The following is a 22,600-nucleotide window of genomic DNA, read 5'->3' as shown; positions in this document are numbered from 1 at the left end:
TTTGTTTTTGTCATAAACTTTTGACGCTGGGCTGCCTCCTGGTGAATATATTGGTTAACATCCGTGCCAACGTAAAGGGCGCATGGAAGTATGTGGGCAGTGACAGTAACATTGTTTGAAACGGACGTATACATTTTCCTATGTAAAGGGAGCATAAATGAGCCTTAACAGTGTCCTGCCTACAGCACCCACTGATTGGTTACACTGGTTGGTTACACAGCACAAGTGATAGCCAATCAACACTGAAGCTTCTACATGCAGCACCACAGACTTGAAGAGATGCAGACTGCTTTGTGAGCCACAGCAAAAAAAAAAAAAAGATTTAGACTAATCGTCATCAAATGAACATGACCTGGAGCTCCTTTACTTAATAAAAAGAAGACAGAAGTTAACTCAAAATATAGCCGGCATTAGTGCTACAAATGTGGGAAAACAATTAGCGCATGGTCCGCTAGCATAATGATAACATATAATGGAAATCTTCATAGACGCGCTAACAGAAATTAGCATCGGTGCCACAAAGGCATTACAATGACAATTAAGTGCAAGTGAGCAACTCTACATAACATAAGCAAATAAACTCAGAGCAATACATTTGTACTTACAGACACGTTTCCTATGCTCTATTAAACTTTAACCTTGTTGTTGTGCGCTACTTTAAGTCGGCATATTCTTCTTCTAACACTGCTCAACACTGAAAAGGTATAACGATTTAAACTCAACTTGTGCGCCATGTAGTGGTGTGGTGGAGCCGCTGCATCGAGAGACATTATACACACATTATATATACAGTACAGGCCAAAAGTTTGGACACACCTTCTCATTCAATGCGTTTTCTTTATTTTCATGACTGTTTACATTGTAGATTCTCACTGAAGGCATCAAAACTATGAATGAACACATGTTATGTACTTAACAAAAAAAGGTGAAATAACTGAAAACATGTTTTATATTCTAGTTTCTTCAAAATAGCCACCCTTTGCTCTGATTACTGCTTTGCACACTCTTGGCATTCTCTCCATGAGCTTCAAGAGGTAGTCACCTGAAATGGTTTCCACTTCACAGGTGTGCCTTATCAGGGTTACTTAGTGGAATTTCTTGCTTTATCAATGGGGTTGGGACCATCAGTTGTGTTGTGCAGAAGTCAGGTTAATACACAGCCGACAGCCCTATTGGACAACTGTTGAAATTCATATTATGGCAAGAACCAATCAGCTAGGGAAATAGGAAACCCTAACCCTTGCCTATCTTGGGTTCCATTTCCTCCTCTTGGTTGGATTTGGAACCACACTCTTAACTACCACATCCTTACTCCCGGATAACAACAGCTCTGTCCTGACCTTGGTATATTTAAATTCCTCTCTTAAACTAGATACTGGCAGCTGAAGTATCCCTTTTCTGTAAAATGCAACACTACTTACGCACCTAGGAGCACTGAATCACTTCCTAATATAGGAGCTAACCAACCTTTTTATTTTCTCCACAATGGATATTGGAATTTCATAAATTGACAGTGCCACATTAACTTAGGATATAGCCCAAACTGCAAACACCATAACTTCAACTTTCCTGGAAGTTCCCAGTCCTTCAGCCACATCTTTTTTAAATTTGACCACCTGTTCCCCATCATTCAACTCCACATTGTACCACCTAACTAAGCTCTTTACTGACTTTTCCTTGATTGTTGGGATTTCCTCATCATCTATGACAAAATTCCTATCACTTAACTTCACTCTATGTATTGAGATGCTTCTAGGCTTACTAGGCTTGAACTTCATGCTGGCCCACTTGAGGTTCTTATTTACCCTCTCTAGTAGCCTCTTTGTACATGGCATTGTTGTGGTCACCAGCGTCATGTCATCCATGTAAGCCCTAACTGGTGGAAGATGCACCCCGTTCTGTCATCTCTCCCCACCTACCACCCACTTGGAAACCCTGATGATTACTTCCATCGCCATAGTAAATGCTAATGGAGAAATCGTACACCCTGCCATAATACCTATTTCTAGCCTCTGCCAACCTGTTGTGAAACCTGCCGCACTTGGACACAACCTAATATCCTGAAAATATGCTTTCACTCAGTTAACAACTACCTGTGGCACTTTGAAGTAGTCAAACGCACTCCAAATGAGGCTATGTGGCACTGAACCAAACGCATTTGCAAGATCTAAAAATATTACATGCAGGTCCCTTTTTTTAATCTTCGCTGCCTGAATCTGGTGCCAGATTACGCTAGTATGCTCTGAACACCCTGCAAAACCTGGTAGTCCTTTCTAAGTAGCTAGCTAGTCTCTGCACTACTGCACTAAAGAAAATCTTCCCCTCTACATTCAAGAGAGAAATCATCCATAATTGCCTAAGGTCCACAGACTCCTTCTCCTTAGGAATGAGGACACCCCCTGCCCTACGCCATGCTCTTGGGATAATTTGTTTCTCCCAAACTATTCTTAGCTGTTTCCACAAAAATTTAAGGATATGAGGTGCACTATTATAAACCCGGGAGGGCACTTCATTAGGCCATTATTTTGTAATGATTGGAGAAACAACTTAAGATTTATTGTCTGATTTTTGTTCAGTTTTGTTTCAGTCGATTTGAATGAACCTCTCAGGGTATGTTTCAGGTACTTACGTCAACACATCCTGAAGGTTTCAGGTCTTAGGTCTGTTTATTTCTAGGTTTTAGGTCTATTTATGTGCTGAGCCACACCATTTTAATGTTAACTGAACAAAAGAGCGCTGCAGGGATAAAGGTTTTTGTGGGCCCTTATGATGACGGTTCCCTCAACAAAAAGCCAATGGCAGAACTCATTTTCTGCAGTAATTCAAAATCCAGTGGATCCAACATCCACTGGATTTTGAATTACTGCAGAAAATGAGTTCTGTAGGAAACAAATGTTTATGATACTTACATGTTTTGTTCAGCAAGATCATCTTCAAAAGTGAACACCACTTTATGATTTTTGAAGCCTAAATTCAATCATCAGAAGTAAAAAGCTAATGTTAGGCTATAAACGAACTACACCTGCCACCACAACGACACTGTGAAGCTGTGTTCAGTGTGGTGACATTTTGTAATCTTATTTAGCCATGCATTAAGCAGCTGCCTTTTTTTTTCTTTAAGACACCTAAAAGCTTCAAAATTCACAGCGGGGTATTTACAGAAGCTTGTGTTAACCGCAGATCTTATTCCAGGCATCTAACCAAAAACGCTATCAAAATACCCACTGACTCAAGATGAGGGAACCTGGAGCACTAAGATGCTAACTTATTTCTGGGTTTTTAAGACTCATTCCTTCACCACATTATATCTTAAAAACACAATTAGATATAAACCAGATTTGCATAATCTTGGTCCGATCCACAGAAAATTTAGTACCTCTAAGGCAAGCTCCGGGGTTTAGTGTTGCCAGAGCCCACAGGAACGATGCTTCTCAATACTGTTTTTTTTTGTTTTGTTTTGTTTTGTTTTTCTCCAAGTGGGGATTAGAGTATATGCAGTTCACATAACCCAGCCGAAATTAATATATGTAAATGCTTTAAGATCCACTCATTATTAAAAGTGAACTGTGAACTGTACCGTACCGTACTGCTCGGTGGAAACAGGAATTATGTATGGTGGTAGATGACGACAGGGTATGGAGGCAACTTTTCTTTTTCCTTTTTTGACAGTGTCCTTGTATCAGTTTGCGTCTCCCCTCTTAATTCAGAAGTCATTGCAGGGCTTTTTTTTTCCCCCTCAGCCACAGTTTATGGAGTTTTGAGTCATGGGATGGATAATTTATAATAATGATAATAATAACAATAATAACCTTATTAATATAGCACCTTTAAAAACTGAGTTTACATGTTGCTTTGACAAGCAAATTAAAAGCAGAAATAGATAGATATTTATTTATTTGTCCTTATGGAAACTTGTTCTGCGCCATACAGTACATCTGATACAGATACTAGACAAAAGGGACTAGACAAAAGAAAGACAGCTTACTACTAGACAAGACAGGATAGACAACAGTTTCCACCCCCCAACCCACCTTCTCCCCCAAGACCAGGACAAACGACATAGACCCCTCTACACATCATAAGTAGAATAGTGAAGTGCAGTTGTGCATATTGTGACATTTAGTTGAGAGAAAGTGCAGAGTGCTATTAAAGTGCAGTATTGTGTGATCCATTTACATTCAAATTCTTGTTCAATTCTTGTGCTATACTGGTAGGAATGAATGACCTGCAGGCTCTACGTATTTTGAAAGAAGACAGCCTGAACCTCCTGTCTGATGGCAACAACTCATATGCCTGGTGTAGGGGGTATGACATATCTTCACTAATAGCTTGTCCTTTCTTGACCACCCTCATTTCACCAGTCATGGCCATGCTATTTAGTGGTTGACCAGCAATCTTGCTGGCCATGTTAACTATCCTGTTTAATTTATTTTCATTTATTACTGACGATGAGAAATATCAGACAACAGAACAGAAAAATGAAATGCTCTCGACAAAGGAGTGATAGAAAAGTGACATCATGTCTCTATCCACTCTAAATTGTCTTAGCTTCTGCATAAAGTACAGTCTCTGCAGCCCCTTTTTATAGATAGTGTCAGTAATACAGGTCCATGTCCACTTGTCGTCAATTATTGTTCCTAAGTATTTATAATCAGCCACAACCTCAATATTTTCTCCATTAATAACATGCTGGTGGGTGTAGCTCCCAGTTCTAAAGTCAGTTAGTTTTAGGGCCCGAGCAACGACCTAAGGCCCTATTGAAACTGAAGGAATTATCATTATTATACAAATTTATTGGGGCATCACGGCCAAAATGTGAAGGAATCATTATTAGGGCCTGAGTGATGACTGCAAGTCATCCCCGGAGGACCCTATTGAAATCGCGCTGTTTATTAGGGTCCGAGCGACGACTGCAAGTCGTCCGTAGGACCGTATTGAAATCGCGCTGTTTATTATTATTATTAGGGTCCGAACGATGACTGCAAGTTGTCCGTAGGACCCTATTGAAATCGCACTGTTTATCAGGGCCTGAGCGACAACTGCAAGTCGTCCGTGTAGGACCCTATTGAAATCGCGCTGTTTATTATTGGGCCCGAGCGACGACTGCAAGTCATCTGTGTAGGACCCTAATGAAATCGCGCTGTTTATTATTATTAGGGTCCGAGCGATGACTGCAAGTCATCTGTAGGAATCTATTGAAATTGCGCTGTTTATTATTATTAGGGCCTGAGCCCCTAGTGGTGCAAGGACCCTATTGAAATGCAAGGATTTATTAAGGCCTGAGCACCTAGCGGTGCGAGGACCCTATTGAAATGCAAGGATTTTTTATTATTAGGACCCGAGCACTTAGCGGTGCGAGGACTAGGCATGGGCGATATGGACTAAAAAATTTATCACAATAATTTCTGGTATTTATTGCGATAACGAGTGACGACAAAAAACAACAACAATTCAGCCTTATCTTTTTGACTATAAATCTATCACCACACTCAGTCTGAGCCCTAAAATAATACTAAAGGCTACTAAACTACACCAATTAAGTTTAAGTAGTACATCTGTACTGCAAAACTGTTGTGAGTGACACCAATCAAACAAGTCTGAAATGTGAGAACAGATTCAACATTTATTCAAACTTTTTGGCACAGAGGCAGTGGCAAAACAGTGCAAACAGCAAAAATAACTTAGCTTATGAAATCAATGGAACAAATTGGTGGTGTTACAGGCCTGGAATTAAGTCATTTTTAGGGCAAGGCCACTTTGGCCTTTGATAAATACAAATTTATTGGGTCATCACGGCCAAAATGTGGGGCACCAAGGCCAAAACCAATGGCACAATAACAATATGTGCTAATTACATTGAATGAAGACAAAACAATATATGTGTTGAAAAACAGTACTGAGTTTATTAAAACTGTAAATTGAACATTTGACTTTTCCACAAAATGCTGTGTGATAAATGTTATTAAAATTAAATTAAAATGTGAACAATTCATAATATTCATTGTTATTGTTATGATACAATAAAGTCTAAATGGACTAAGGAAGATCAAAATTAAATGTTTCAACATCATGCATTTGACAGGAGTATTCACCTAACATAGTCTACATATCTTTAATTATAGAATTATTTATATGTCTCTATGTATATTTTTACATAAATCCCCAATATTTTATTCGACTTAAAAAAAAAATCCTCTTCCTTCATTTAATTTGACAATGTTTATTGTATAGTATTATATGTATTAATTCTCTATAGGATCTGATATGTTCTTCAATGTGTGTTCAATTTAATAAAAGAAAAAAACAAAACAAAACAAACATTTTGTGAACTCTGCAGCAAAGTGAACCCTCTTCCTCAGAGAAGATCTTTGCCTCCCAGTTTGTTCCTGGCGGCAGAGCAGAGTGAACCATCTTTCTATCAGAGGATCTTTGTCCCATGAGAGCAGGCACAAATGGCTGATCTCCGTGTCCACAGTGTAAACAACTTTCACTGGTGATTTGACAGTCACTAGAAGCACATTATGACCCTTTTTGTAAAAGTTTTTGTGTGGTACCTGTTTTGTACATGAGCTAATGTTTGCGGCTAAGGACTGAGAGGCTGTTCCGTATGTGTGTGTGTGTGTGTGTGTATGTGTCTGTCTGTCTGAGGAGTGTCAGTATGTTAATTTGTTAGCCATAGCCTTGCTGTTTGTCATGTTAATGTTATCGTCGGCAGCCCTGAATAGCTTGTAAAGCTTGAGCATAGTTAGGTAACACATTTGTTATCAGCCCATGTGTTTTCTGCTACAGAAAATTAATAAATCTTTGGTTTATTTGCACAACATCGCCTCTCTGCCGTCTTTTATCACACTTGCTAATGCTAAGTTAACTTTACCAGCAGATCTGTATGAGGCACAAACTGAGGCTCGTTTAGGAACGAGCTCCTCACTGTCCGGCGTGTTCACTCCGCCTTCCGTCGGAAGTTGGGCTGCGAGTGCGTCGCGCATACTTCATCAAGCATACGTCATCATTGGAAATTTATCGTTTTTATCGCGAGATGAAAAATTCTTACCGTGCGGAAATTTTTTGATGGTACATCACAGACGATAACATATCGCCCATTCCTAGCGAGGACCCTATTGAAATGCAAGGAATTTTATTTTTATTATTATTATTTGGGCCCGAGCACCGACCGAAGGCCGGGCGAAGGTCCTATTCAAACTGCTCCGTTTACTAGGGGTCCAAGCCCATGGGGCCTGGGGAATGCGTATGCAAGCAGACACGTTTCCCAGGACCAGCGGTGCTGGGAAATCTATTGTATTTGTTCAGATTTTTATTATTAGGGGTCCAAGCCTGCGGGGCCTGGGGAACGCGTATGCAAGCAGACGCATTTCTCTGGAAAAACTATAATCAAGGACAGTGCGTTTTGGGTCATAACTTCCATATACTTTGTGGCACATTCAAAAACCTTGTATCCACGTGTTCACTGAATTGTGCTGAATCTCATGATACAGGCCACGCCCATTTCCGCCTCACGTTTTTTTTCTGCAAATTCGCAAAATGTCGCAAATATACTTTTTCGAACTCCTCAATTTCACCGATTTGCACAAAACTTTGCACATAGCATCTGTGGACTCTTCTGACAAAAATTTAGTAAAGGAATTTTGATATTCCAAAGAATAATCAAGAATCCTCTCTGACCTCCTGCGCGTTGTCACCCCATCCCGTGCCCTCAGATCTTCCTCCTCCCTCCATCTCACTGTACCCGCTGCCCGCCTTAGCTCTATGGGGAGCAGAGCTTTCAGCCGCTCTGCTCCCCAACTCTGGAACTCACTGCCACCTGACCTCCGTAACTCTGCCACCCTGCCCATCTTCAAATCTAAACTCAAAACTCATCTGTTCAGACTTGCTTACTCTCTCTAAACTGCTTCACACGGTCCCCCCTCCTTTTTTATTGTTTGTTGTCTTTTATCTTGTATTTTATATCTTTGTTTTTATATTTTCTGTACAGTGACCTTGGGTGTCCTGAAAGGCGCTTTCAAATAAAATGTATTATTATTATTATTATTATTATTAATACTGAAGTTATGAAATAGCAGCTTCCTGCAGATTTGGTACAAAACAGGAAGTGTTGCATATCTCCACATTGGTGTGTTCGAATGACATGAAACTCAGTTTACTACTTGCCCATGAGCCCCTGAGGCTCTGTGCAAAATGTCAGGCGATGACCACCAGGTGGCGCTCTTTAAATTGAAGTATTTTATATCTCAACATTGGTTGGGCGGATTAACATGAAACTTGGTATTATTATTGTCAATGCCTTCCTGAGGATATCTGACAAAGGAGTTACCGATCCGCCACTAGGTGGCGCTCTGGTGGTCGTCTAATTTAATATTTGGCACTGTGCCAACACCATAACACTCATGGAAATAAAATTGATAGGGGTGGTATAGACTGGCCCCTGTAACTCACACATCAATGACCAGCAGGTGGCGCTATTTTCAATGCAAAAGCGTTTTTGGCTAATAGCTCCCACATAATATGTCGCACATTGTTAAACCTTCTATTTACATGTTCTCTGAATTCAGCTGAATTATTTGGTGTAAGCCACGCCCACTTCCGCGGTAATTTTCCATTCGCTAAATTGCGACAAATTAAAAACGTACTTTTTCGAACTCTTCCTAGGCAATTTGACCGATTTGCACCAAACTTTGCATGTAGCATCTGTGGACCCTCCTGACAAAAAGTTTTTTGATCATCCAAAAAACAAATTCCTGCACATTGTTTTCAAAACAGTCTTTCATATCTTGACCAAATACAGTCCGATTACCACAACACTTTTGCTAATTGTGTTCCATGGCCCGATGAGGGTTTGTGCAAAATTCGGTGCAAATCGGCCAATAGGTGGCGCTCAGCTTCTACTTTTTGTAAAAAATACATACGTGGGTTGGGTGCCTACCTGTATGCTGGAAATGTAAGTAAGAGATAACGTTTATTTTTTAATTTATTACAGCTGACAAGACATCTAGGTGCATGGCCCCCGATGGCAGCATGCCCCGATGCGCGTGGACTGCGAGGGCCCATCCTAAATGAACGAACTAATCCTAGAGATTTCATCCGATCGATTTCAAACCTGGGTCTGTCCCACCCCAAGACCTTGAAGATGAAAAGTTATCAAAAGCTTGAGTTTTCGTCAATGCGTGTGTCTGTGGGATCGTGTCAAAGTTAGGGGTCTTGCCACTAAACAGGAAGTAGTTTATAACTCCAGCATACATGGTCCAATCTTCCCAAAACCTCACAGGATTGATGATAGTCCCGCACTGAACACATCTACAGAGAAATTTTGAATCACCGTCATAGCGCCGCCTACTTGCAACAGAAAGTTACTTTGTTCATTCTATGATGTCCTTCTTCTAGCAGCTTAATCAGACCCACTTCAGATTTGCTGATAAAAGTCCTAACACCTTGATGATACTCAAAAATGAAGCTCTTGAGTTTTCATCAAACGCTGTCACCTTGGCACCGCATTTTTCGCCATCAAACACAATGTTGTTTTGAAGGGACAAGGGATGCTTGAAAACTCAACAATCATGGCACACACATCAGAGTTCCCAATTTGTGTTGTCCGATGTGATTTTTGTGCTTTAATGTGCCAAGATGGCTCAACAGCACCCCCTAGAAAATTTCAATTAAGCAGCCCCAGAAGCTGATTTGACCTGCTTGTATGAAACTTGGTAGGCCTCTGTAACACTCTAGGACCTACAAAAAAAACCATGCTCCAAACCCAACAGGAAGTCCACCATTTTGAATTTACTTGTGCCACTTTTGTGCATTTTTGGCCATTTCCTGGTCTTGGTAATTAACGAACTTGTCCTAGAGATTTTATGCGATCGACTTCAAACCTTGGTCTGTCCCACCCCAAAGACCTTGAAGAAGAAACCTTATTTGAAGCTTGAGATTTCATGAAACTGTGTGACCATGACAAGGCGTTTAACTTCCATGTGTCGCCAAAAACAGGAAGTGGTTTGTAACTCCAGCATTCATGGTCCAATCTTCCCCAGACTTCACAGGATGGATGGCAGTCCCACCCTGAACAGGTCTGTATGTCAATATTTAGTGACGAGTACAGCGCCACCTAGCGGTGACAGGAAGTACATCTTTTCAGACACTTATTTTTTTATTTACTTGACATTCACATGCTGTGGTCTATATTTCATGTATAGGAACATCACAACTGATGCATTAGCCTGCGTCCTGCCAGCACCCTCAAGCTGCGTGAAGGTGCGAGGGCCCGTTCATCACTCATGGCAGCTTTAATTTCCTTTGTCTTCTTTGTGTTTAAAAGAAGACAGCTGGACCTGCACCAGTCTGCAAACTGGTCTGCCCAGGCCCTAGAGTGGGTCTCATCATTATCCAGTATTAATCCCACTATTGCTGTATCATCAGCAAATTTGATTGTGACATTCTCAGGTGTGTTGCTTTTGCACTTGTTTGTCGTCGTCGTCGTCGTCGTCGTCCTCCGCTTATCCGGGTCCGGGTCGCGGGGGCAGCAGCCTCAGCAAAGAAGCCCAGACAGTCCTCTCCCCAGCCACTTCCGTCAGCTCTTCCGCAGGAACCCCGAGGCGTTCCCAGGCCAGCCAGGTGGTGTAATCCCTCCACGTGTTCTGGGGCGGCCCCGAGGTCTCCTCCCGGTTGGACATGCCCGAAACACCTCCCAAGGGAGGCGTCCGGAAGGCATCCTTACCAGATGCCCGAACCACCTCAACTGGCTCCTCTCGATGTGGAGGAGCAGCGGCTCTACTCCGAGTCCCTCCCGGATGTCTGAGCTCCTCACCCTATCCCTAAGGCTGAGCCCAGCCACCTTGCGGAGGAAACTCATTTCGGCCGCTTGCACTCGCGATCTCATTCTTTCGGTCACTACCCAGAGCTCGTGACCATAGGTGAGGATTGGAACGTAGATTGACCGGTAAATCGAGAGCTTCGCTTTCTGGCTAAGCTCCCTCTTCACCACAATGGACTGGTTAAGCGCCTGCATCACTGCTGATGCCGCCCCAATCCGCCTGTCAATCTCCCGCTCCATCCTACCCTGACTCGTGAACAAGACCCCAAGATACTTAAACTCCCTCACCTGAGGCAGGACCTCCCCCCTGACCCGGAATGGGCAATCCACCCTTTTCCGGCTGACGACCATGGCCTCAGACTTGGAGGTGCTGATTCTCATCCCAGCCGCTTCACACTCGGCTGCGAACCGCCCCAGCGAGAGCTGGAGGTCACTGTTCAATGGAGCTAGGAGGACCACGTCATCCGCAAAAAGCAGGGACGAGATCCTCCCGTCACCGAACCTGACACCCTCCACTACTTGGCTGCGCCTAGAAATTCTGTCCATAAAAGTTATGAACAGAACCGGTGACAAAGGGCAGCCCTGGTGGAGTCCAACCCTCACCGGGAACAGGTCCGACTTACTGCCAGCCACGCGAACCAGACTCATGCTCCTTTGATACAGGGACTGGATGGCCCTTAGCAAGGGGCCACCAACCCCATACTCCCGGAACGCCCCCACAGGATGCCCCTGGGGACACGGTCGTAAGCCTTCTCCAAATCCACAAAACACATGTGGACTGGTTGGGCAAACTCCCATGCCCCCTCCAGCACCCTGGCGAGGGTAAAGAGCTGGTCCACGGTTCCGCGTCCGGGACGAAAACCACATTGCTCCTCCTCAATCCAAGGTTCAACTATCGACCGGACCCTCTTCTCCAGCACCCTGGAGTAAACCTTATCGGGTAGGCTGAGGAGTGTGATCCCCCTGTAGTTGGAACACACCCTCTGGTCCCCTTTCTTGAAAATGGGGACCACCACCCCAGTCTGCCACTCCAGAGGCACTGCCCCCGATGTCCACGCAATGTTGCAGAGGCGTGTCAGCCAGGACAGCCCTACAACATCCAGAGCCTTGAGATATCCAGGACGAATCTCATCCACCCCCGGGGCTCCGCCGCCTCGGAGTTGTTTCACTACCTCAGCAACTTCTGCCCCAGAGATTGGACGACCCCGAGACCCCGTCTCTGTTTCCTCACTGGAATACGTGTTGGTGGGATTGAGGAGCTCCTCAAAGTATTCCTTCCACCGCCCGACAATGTCCCCAGTTGACGTCAGCAGCTCCCCGCCCCCACTGTAAACAGTGTGAGCAAGTTGCCGCCTTCCCCCCCTGAGGCACCAGACGGTTTGCCAGAACCTCTTTGAAGCCGATCGATAGTCTTCCTCCATGGCCTCACCAAACTCCTCCCACGCCCGAGTTTTTGCCTCAACGACTGCCACCGCTGCGCTCCGCTTGGCCCGCCGGTACCCGTCAGCTGCTTCCGGAGACCCACAGACCAACCATGCCCTGTAGGCCTCCTTCTTCAGCCTGACGGCTGACGGATTACTGCCGCAACTGGCCCCAGCGGCCTTGCGGCCCCAGCTCACAACCGCCGCCTCGACAATGGCAGAGCGGAACAAGGCCCATTCGGACTCAATGTCCCCCTCCGCCCTCGGGACGCGGTCGAAGCTCTCCCGGAGGTGGGAGTTGAAGATCATCTGGACAAGTTCTTCCGCCGGGCATTCCCAGCAGACCCTCACTGTTCGTTTGGGCCTGCCAGGCCTGTGCGGCGTCTTTCCCCACCATCTGATCCAACTCACCACCAGGTGGTGATCAGTTGACAGCTCTGCTCCTCTCTTCACCCGAGTGTCCAGAACATATGGCCGCAGGTCAAATGACACGACTACAAAGTCGATCATTGACCTGCGACCTAGGCTGTCCTGGTGCCACGTGCACCGATGGACATCCTTATGTTTGAACATGGTGTTAGTTATGGCCAAACTGCGACCCGCGCAGAAGTCCAATAACTGAACACCACTCGGGTTCAGATCGGGCAGGCCGTTCCTCCCAATCACGCCCCTCCAGGTCCCGCTGTCATTGCCCACATGAGCATTGAAGTCCCCCAGCAGAACAATGGAGTCCCCGGTCAGGGCACTGTCCAGCACCCGTCCCAGGGACTCCAAAAAGGGTGGGTACTCTGAACTGTTGTTCGGTGCATAAGCACAGACAACAGTAAGGACCCGTTCCCCGACCCGAAGGCGCAGGGAAGCAACCCTTTCGTCTACCGGGGTAAACCCCAACGTACAGGCAGAGAGTCTGGGGGCTATCAGGAAGCCCACCCCGGCCCTCCGCCTCTCACCCGGAGCAACTCCAGCGAAGGAGAGAGTCCAACCCCTCTCAAGGACTAGGGTTCCAGAACTATGTGTCGAGGTGAGGCCGACTATATCTAGCCGGTAGCGCTCAACCTCTTCCACAAGCTCCGGCTCCTTCCCCGCCAGAGAGGTGACATTCCATGTCCCAAGAGCCAACTTCTGTAACCGAGGATCGGACCGCCAAGGCCCCCGCCTCGGTCTGCTGCCCAATCCACATTGCACCGAACCCTTCTGGATCCCTCTGCGGGTAGTGGGCCTACAGGGGGACGAGCCCATGTAGCACTTGTTTGTGTAGAGGGTAAATAATACTGGTGAGATCACGCTCCCCTGTGGGGCTCCAGTATTAGTTATAATAGGGGAGGATAGAGCTAAATGAAGCTCTGTCTCTACCCTAACACACTGCACTCTCTCAGTAAGGAAGGACCCATCTGATCATGTTTGCATTTACACCTAAATGCAACAGTCTTTCCATCATAATGTGGGGCCTGATAGTGTAAAAATCCTGTAGTGGAAAAATCTATAAATGGAACCTGAGCATATCGTTTAGGCTTGTCTAAGTGGTAGTAGACATTATGGAGCATGTACAGTGGGGCGTCATCTGTGCTCCACTTATTTCAACAGGCAAATTGTAAGGGGTCAATATTAAATTGCACATCACTCAGAACATGTTTCAGAACAATCCTCTCTAGACTCTTCATTATAATTTATGTAAGGGCTACTGGACGATAATCATTTAAAACAGATGGTTTTGCCACTTTTGGCACTGGTACTATAAGCGAGGATTTCCAGGCCTTAGGAATGTAGTGTGTGTCTAAGGACTTTTGAAAAAGCTGCCCAAAAATAGGGCTTAGTTGTTCGCTACACTCCTTCAGAACCCTTCCTCTCATTTGATCAGGGCCAGCTGCTTTTTTGGAGTCAATTTTATTAAAAATTCTACACACCTCATCAGCTGTTACAATTGGGGGAGTGCCATGTTGTAGTTTCTGTCTAATGACATTACGTTCTAAGGAGAAGTCTGTTGTATCAAATCTTGCATAAAATACATTTAATTTAATCATTTGCAAAGGATTGATCATCCCCATTTGTACTTGTGTTTCTTCTTCTCTTCCTTTCCTATCATTGTATACATCGTCTGCCATGCATGCTTGAAATCATTTCCCCTCATTTTCACCTCAATCTGTAGTTTGTATTTCTGTTTAGTCATTTATCTGTCTTACCCTTTTAAATAGCTTTCATTTTAAACATGTACACCTGTTCAAAAGCCCTCTTTTTCCTTTTCAGTGCTAATTTTAATTCTTTATTGACCCAAGGTTTGTCATTTGAAATACCTTAAAGGTTTTATCTGGAATTACGCAGTCCACAAATAACCGAATGTAGTCAGTCACCACTGAACTTAATTCTTCCAGGTTCTCACTGGGGTCTAAGAAAGTGTCCCACATAGTATAGTCAAAACAGCCTTTAAGGCATTCAACAGACTCATCACTCCATTTTTTGATTGTCGTTATATCCAGTTTGCTGGACTTGAGCTTCTAATACTGCGGGGCGAGCTGGATTACGTTGTGGTCCGAGTCCCCGAGCAGTAGTTTTGGGTAGCCCTTGTAAGCGTATTTCATGTTTCCAAAACATAGATCAAGTGTATTCTCCCTCCTTGTCGGGCACTTGACATATTGATGGTAGTTGGGCAGTACGCTTTTAATGGAGCACCCATTGAAATCTCCAAGAATAAACTTTGGCGTATCAGTGGCGATGTTTTCTAGTTTAGCCACTGTATTGTATATCCTATTCACCGCAACCCTGGCGCGGGGATGAATATATACAACAGTGAGAAACACTTGTCCAAATTTCGGATGTTGGCCAAAATGACTGTAGGTAGAGGTGGCTTGGTCCACCATGCGCATACTCTACTCCTCTGCGCCGGCCTCTTTTCCTCCTCGATGTTTTAGTTTTCCTTTTACACTCCTCAGGCAGATCGACTGGGAAATTGCAGCTGTGCAAGTCTCTTAGTTGCCAAAGTTGGTGCCGGGTGTAAAGTAGAATCCCATTTGTTGTGGCGGCAGTCTTGCCTGGTGCGTAGCCTCCTATATTCAGTGAATGAATGGCAGTCGGCAGCAACAGGGAGATTGCCAAGAAGATGAACAAAAGCACCGTTGTTATCTTGCTCGCCTTCTGTCAGATCGCCCCTTACTTAGCACAGACCACACGATAACGATGTGGAGGTCGGGGTTTGTGTGACGAGAAAAACGCAGAGACGAACTATAAACAAACATTTCAGACGCACTGCAGGCACTCGTTGCTGCAGTGCAGCGCCGGAAGTGACAGTTGAGGGATTCTCACAAATGGGATACCCAGAAGGCAATATAACAACAGAGAGCCAAACAGTCCTACCAAACATAAGCCAGACAAAACGAAGGTAGAGTTATGGTAATAAGAGGACCAAAAAATGCAAGATGCAAGATGCAAAATGTCAATATAAATAAATACAAGCAAAAAGATGGCATGATCTACTGTGTCAAACGGTTAAGTTTCTCTTTCACTGCGCCTGCTGTTCTGCTGCTCCCTCTCTAGAGCCAATGGCAGATTGGCCATCGAGACGTTCGGGACGAATCCCGATGAGCCGGTCACCAAGTGGTCCGGTGTGGGCCGGTGGGACCGGCCCAGTGGTCAAAGAAAGAAAGGGGGAAATAAAGACGAGTGAATGTCAAGCTAGTTGCCAGCTGTCAGTACTGCAATGCGCGTCCCTCCCATGTTGTTTGTTTGCTGTGAGATGTTCATAGGGAACGTACATGTCAATCTTATGTTTTGATGCTTGAAGGTGGAGATAAGAGCAACCTCTTTGAATACGAAAGAGGCCCTCATTTTTCTTGAAATCTGATTGGCTCGGCCGCAGTCATCAGTCATTACTCATGGCAGACCAGGCTAGTTTGGCCGTTACGCAAAAAACATGGATGAAGCCGGTAAAACAAGAAAGGGTTGCGTGGAAAAAACTTGCTGCTAAGGGCTAAAGGAATACAAGGCTCCATAGAGCTGTGACTCTCAGTCAGCCTGGCTACAGTGCTGAAAAGAAACCTGTGGTTGTTGTTTTCTTCTATTAAAGATGAGTAATAGTTTGCTCTGGTATTGCGGAGGCCCCTATTATACGTATTAAGACTGTCTGCCCAGATTAGACTAGATTCTTCCAGTTCGGTCAATTGCCAATTCCATTCAAATTTTCGCGATATTTGTTTTAACTTACGGGTTTGGGAGTTATACCAAGGAGAGAACTTTCTTTGCTTTGTTAAATTCTTTTTAAGAAGTGCTACGGAGCCGAGTGTTGTTCGCAGCAAGGCTACGGCGCTATCGACAAGATGATCAATTCAAGAGAGGTTAAAGTCGGTACCGGAAACCTGTTACTGAAGGACATGGTATTAAATTAAAGGCTGAGGAATCATTTCTGTAAATTTTGGGACAGCACTATCTTAACATTATATTAACATTAGCTAACGTTAGTGAGTTTGTAATGTGCAAGATTGGCTTTGGCAAATTATGTATTTCTTCTAGGTGTCCGGTTCAAGAGGCCAACTAGCCTACTAGGTATTGCATTAAGTCAGTATAATTTAAACCTGGACTAAAAGAAAATATATGCTTGCTTTTTTCCTGTGGATGCATGCGATTAAGGTTAGGTGGTGCTCCCAGTCCCAAGGACAATGAAGCTGAGGGACAGACTAACCCCAGTCGTGATGAGGAGGATGAGACCAGAAATATGGCAGGTGCAATGTGAAGGCATAGCCTACTATGCATTATATTTTAGCCAGAGGAAAACCTTTTTAGTAGTATTAAGTGGGATTTTTTTTGTTGCAATAAGTTGACTAAACGTTGACTATAGGGCCCATTGCCCATTTATACCTCCTTAGTTCATGGCTGTGAGCCATGGAGATATAAATTGGACTTATGTAATACAAGAGCAGGGCTGGACAGTGCACAGCAGACAATTATATTGTGCATAAAATTAGATACATTAGGATAGAGTCATGTGCTCTTATTTTAAGTTGAATATAAGCACATAGCCATTTGTGGCTAATTCATTATTGCATTTATGTTGTAGTCTGGAATTAAATAATAACTGCTGATTTTCTTATGCAGTTGATTCTGAGGACAGCGTTTGTGTAGTGTGTATAAGTATATCGAGGATTATAGATAGAAACGGCCGGTGTGTGGGCCAGTGTGTGGCCCGGTGCGCCTGAATGTACCGGGCTGAATTTGTGTCCCAATCCGTCCCCATGTAGAGCAAATTATAATCAAATGATAAATATATTCTTACGGTGCACTTACTGTACAGTCCAGCTCCAAAAATAGAAAATCAGAATATGGTGGTGGATGTTTAATCGTGGTGGCCCACCACAAATAAATGAGTGTGGGAAACCCTGAAAAGATAAAGAAAAAATAAACCAGCACAAAAACAATAGGGCTTGATTTCTTAAATAATCTCCGCTCTGGGCCTTTGCTGCTGTTTCACTGTGCAGCTGCGGTCTAACTTATAATGCATCCTGTGTTCAATTATGTTGTGTATCAAACCAGTGAGAAAGAAAACAAATGTTGCTGTTTTATTTTGCAGAATGAGTTAATACATCACCTTTTCATGTCTCCTTCCAACAAACTGTGATTTCACTCAGTGCTCTCATGGTGTCACTGTTGCCTCATGAAAGCATTGATGAGACATGAAGCAGAGCTAGAAGCTGGCACTGAGTGTGTGTGTGTGTGTGTGTGTGTGTGTGTGTGTGTGTGTGTGTGTAGGCTGCAGCAGCAGAGGAGAATCCTGCCTGGAGCGTCCTCACAGATGACTTCATGATGGGAGCCACCATGAAAGACTGGGACAAAGACAGTGACAGAGAGGACGCCCATACACATACAGCAGTCGGGGAGGAGGAAAGTGACTCAGACTGACACCATCCATAGAGTGCTCAGAGGGTGCTGTTTTTCTGTAGGCCAACACATAAATTAACGTCACCATGGTTCCCTTGTCAAAAAGCCAATGGGAGTTTTCCATTGGATTTGGGATTATTGCAGAAAATAAGCTATGTATCCCCATACAATTTCCAACCTTTTCCATGACTTATCAAGGACCCATAATAAAGATTTTTTTTCTTGCCCCATTTGCTTTTTTTAACATATCCGCTTCAAATATAGTTTCAGCTAGATGGCATAAATGAAGGGTGACTCAAAAACAGGGAGAAAATAACGAAATGTACATGATGTTAAACAAAAATTTGTACACATAAAAATATTTTAGAACTACGTAACATCAACACCTACAGCTGAATTTGCTGTCATGCTACATAATGTGGATGGTTTTTCACGGGTTATTTTAACAATTTAATTATACACAGCAAAATTTCATGACTTTTCCAACATGTTCAATAGTTTTGACTTATTCCATGACTTTTATGACACTTACATGTTTTGTTCAACAAGATAATCTGCACAGATGAGCACTGCTTTTATGATAACCAAAATGCAACTGCCAGAAGTAAAGAGCTAACATTAGGCTATAAACAATCTACACTGCAGTGGCACAACTAAAGTGTCACTACCACAGCAAGGCTGTAATGACGTGATGATGACGGTCTGTAGTCTCATTCAGCCATGTTAGCAATAGTCTTTTTTAAAACACATAAAAGCTTATAGCATATTTTGAGTCATAGAACAAAATGTGAAAGTCGCTTCAGCTTGTGTTAACCACAGACCTTATTTCAGACATCTAACAAAAAAAAAAATTCAAAAAAAAAAAAAAACATTGACTTTGACACGAGAGAACCCGGAGTGCTGAAATGCTAACTAATTTCTGGGTGTTAGGGCTCATTTCTGGGGCACTCATAATGAAGTGACAGTACAGCAGGCTCTGATGCCTTCAAGGACATTTTGGGGAGCAGAAACACTGACCTGCAGAGAACAGCTTCAGCCTCAGGACCATCCTTTGCACGTCTGTGTCTGGAAGTGAACGCGTAGGACAACGATGTAGGAGCCTGCCCAATCTTGTCAGTTTGTGGACTACAGAGTATATAGGAAACATGGAAATAGTTCTTTACTGTTTGTATATGCAAGAAAATGCTTCTATAGCATCACACATTTTGATATTTGTTGGTGAATATATTGTACAGAGAAGGCAGAGGTTATTGACTGTACAACAAACTGTACCCTAAGGACGTGAAGAAAATATGTGGAAACAGGATGTAACAGAGATACTGAGCCTGGGGAGAGTGAAAGAAACTCCTGCCCCCCATCAGAGATTCCGCATCAGTTTGTGCTCATTTGGTCTATATATTGTTCTATAATTCAACAACCTTTGATGATTTACACTCTGTAAATAGGAATGTTTTGTATAGCACCAGTTGAGTTGACGGTCAATTTATATTCAGTGCTCTGTGGTTTTTCTGTAGACTGGACTTGTGTCTGCTCATAGAATTTCTTAGCTCTCCCCAGAACTCTTTCAAAGAACGTATAGGATGTGAGTGTTGTATTAACATCAACTTTGAAAAAATTCAAACCTGTGAACGTTGTCTCTATAAACCAATATCCTCATATGTATACAGCATCTGTAGGCAACGCGACAAGATGTTAGTATCAAAAGTGTTCTGATTTCCTTTTGTAGTCAGAATAGTACTGATTAGAGTTCTCAATAAAATGGAAAAAATAAAAATAAAAAAAAAGCACTAATCAGCTTAGAACACACTGGCTGTGTGGCCAGTGATCCGCACAGGTCTCCAGCGGAAAATGGACCAGCTCTCCACACTGTATTTCCCCACCAGAGAGGCTCTCTGCTCCAGCCTGGCATGCAGCCTGGCTGCTCCCTTTCTTTTTCTCCCTGCCTGCTGAGAAGGAGAGGTAGCTACTGTGGCTACAGTGAAATAAACTGACAATAATATCAATTATACCATGGTCTGGGTGAATACTTAATTCTGATTGGCTGCAGGGTGTCCGTTAAGTAAGGGTTAATGCCCGACGAGGTGTCTATTATCAGGAATTAATGGATGACGCGGAGGCGTGAACCATCCGACGCGAAGCGTCATCCATTAATTCCTGATAATGGACACCTCGAAGGGCATTAACCCGCTTATACCATGGTCACTTACCAAAGAAATGAATATTAAATCAATTATTTATGCTTTAATGTGTTTTACAGTTAAAATCAAGAGTTTTTCACAAGCCACGGACTATTTAATCTCTGTAGTTCACAGGCGTTGCCATGGAAACCCGCTGTGGCCGCAGCGTAGAGAGCATAGCGACTCTGATCAGTGAAGGGAAGTGAGATGATGGCTAAATGTTAGGTGATATTATTCAGAAGATGATTATTTCAGAAAGCCAGTGCACTTCTTACGGCTTGTGTGATGGTCTGGTCTGATGGTCAGAGGATGATGTGCAAAAAAAAAAAACCTTGAGATATTACTTTCATGATTCGTTGGCATTCATTTATAGGCCCAAGAAAATTTGTTTAAAATAATCAACATCCAAATAGTAGTCAAAATTGTTTTTAATTGCAACATGCATATAAATCATATAAACACATTAACAAATTAACAATTGTTTCCTATTTAAAATGCTACATTACCATTAATAGTGAAATTTGAAAGTGATATGGGTATGTCCATCATAGTGGCATTTGAACTGCCCATTTCTTTGTCTTCTTGGTGTTGGGCTCATCCTTCTCATCTTCTAAATTATTTAATTCTTCCGGTGTCTCCTCCTTGTGCTGTTTCTCCCTTTTCATTCTCTATCCTCTCTTCTTCTGCATCCCATTCATTAAAATGATCAAGTTCACCAAATAAATGAAACGATAAAATCACTCACGATGCCCGTTGTAATCCGTTGCCTCTGCTCTCCATTGCTATGGTTACAAACTAGCAGTTGAGCCAGCGCAATAATTTAGAACCTGTCATCAGGCAATTTGACCGGAACGTCTTTTTAGCTGTCTATAACACCTTTTAACGGACACCCTGCAGCCAATCAGAATTGAGTATTCACCCAGACCATGGTATAAGCGGGTTAATGCCCTTCGAGGTGTCCATTATCAGGAATGAATGGACTTTGTGGAAGCAACTGTTCACGCCTCTGCGTCGTCCATTAATTCCTGATGATGGACACCTCGAAGGGCATTAACCCTTACTTAATCTATATATATAATAATATCTATAATGTATGTTTGTATGTATGTTTTAATTTAATTATCCACACATTTTTTCTTACCCACAACCCGAGCCCTACCCGACTTGGCAAATGTGCACACATTTTCAACCCAAACCTGGTCTGGCCTGCAGGGCTTTACCCTAACCCTAACCCATCAGGCTCGAGTTGAGCTTTAGAACTCTTGTATTAATTATGTTTGAGCGTCAGGTTAACACTCCATGTAGAGAGGTGGAACATACTGGTCAAGAAACAGTCTTGGAACCCATCAGTTATCATCTGACAACAGTTTAGCTTTTCATTATCTACTGTATATGTTTATCCACCTTATTCCTAACTCCCATGATACCTTGCGTGAATTATGGGCTTGACTTCTGGGGCTGAACCAGAACTGTGCTGTGTCTCAGATGGCGTACTTCGTTAGTACACTTCCATGTAGTATACTATGTGCACTATGTACTTATTGGAGTAGTGTGCGAATTTCGGCAGGGTAGTGTTGTCTCAAACCAAACATTGCCGTTGTGCACTTACTGGAATGGACGACCGCAGCTGTTAGCTAGTTAGCAAACTAGCATCAGCATTTGCATTATCGTTCGTGGTACCAAATCATTACAGACTAGTAAATTACACCAGTAAACATACTGCTTGCTTATATCCGACAACAGTATAGGGGTGCTTAGTGCAAAACACACATGTATATTTGTACAATGCAGCAACGTTCACAGTCGCACAGTCCTCAGCCGCCATTTCCAGTTTGAAAAGTGGTCCCTCCCCTTCGGCTAAGTAGCAAAGATGGCGACCATTGAGGGCAATAAGTGTCCATAGTTCCACACTCAACTCCTTGACCGTTTTGAGTGCACCATTGAGGTACTCATAGTGCACTGCATTTTTCCATACTTCACAGTGTGAACGCACTTATGCACTCAAAATATTAAGTGTAAGTATAGAAGTACACAATTTGAGACACAGCACTAGTGTTTTCCAATGGTAACACTAAGCTAATGGTAGCTAAGTGATTGGGAAGTAAAGCGTGGAATACATGACTGGTATACATAACCTGTTAGACTTCAGACAGGAAAATGTGATCATACCTCTGTCATCTGTGACAGCCATCTTAAAGCATTGGTTGTTTTTCTTTTTAATCAAGCACATTAGCAATTAGCTTGCCTTGCTATGTTAACATAAACTTAAATTTAACAGAACTTGAGCTAGCATTCAGTACACATCTACTCCTTTCAAAAAA

At 43.3% G+C, this 22,600-nt stretch overlaps 1 protein-coding gene across 1 annotated transcript in view; it reads left to right on the top strand.

Annotated features, from left to right (window-relative positions):
- rrp15 (ribosomal RNA processing 15 homolog) overlaps positions 1–18,328 on the top strand; it is a 90,447-nt gene extending 72,119 nt beyond the window's left edge. Inside the window, exon 5 of the mRNA XM_049583212.1 lies at positions 17,974–18,328. Within this exon, the coding sequence (XP_049439169.1) occupies positions 17,974–18,123 (150 nt within the window). The 3' untranslated portion in view covers positions 18,124–18,328. The remainder of the gene's footprint in view (positions 1–17,973) is intronic.
- Positions 18,329–22,600: the final 4,272 nt, after the last annotated feature.

The sequence above is a fragment of the Epinephelus fuscoguttatus genome, linkage group LG8 (genome assembly GCF_011397635.1).
Source record: "Epinephelus fuscoguttatus linkage group LG8, E.fuscoguttatus.final_Chr_v1".
In the NCBI taxonomy this organism is placed as follows: domain Eukaryota; kingdom Metazoa; phylum Chordata; class Actinopteri; order Perciformes; family Serranidae; genus Epinephelus; species Epinephelus fuscoguttatus.
This window is presented reverse-complemented; position numbering and strand designations above follow the sequence as displayed.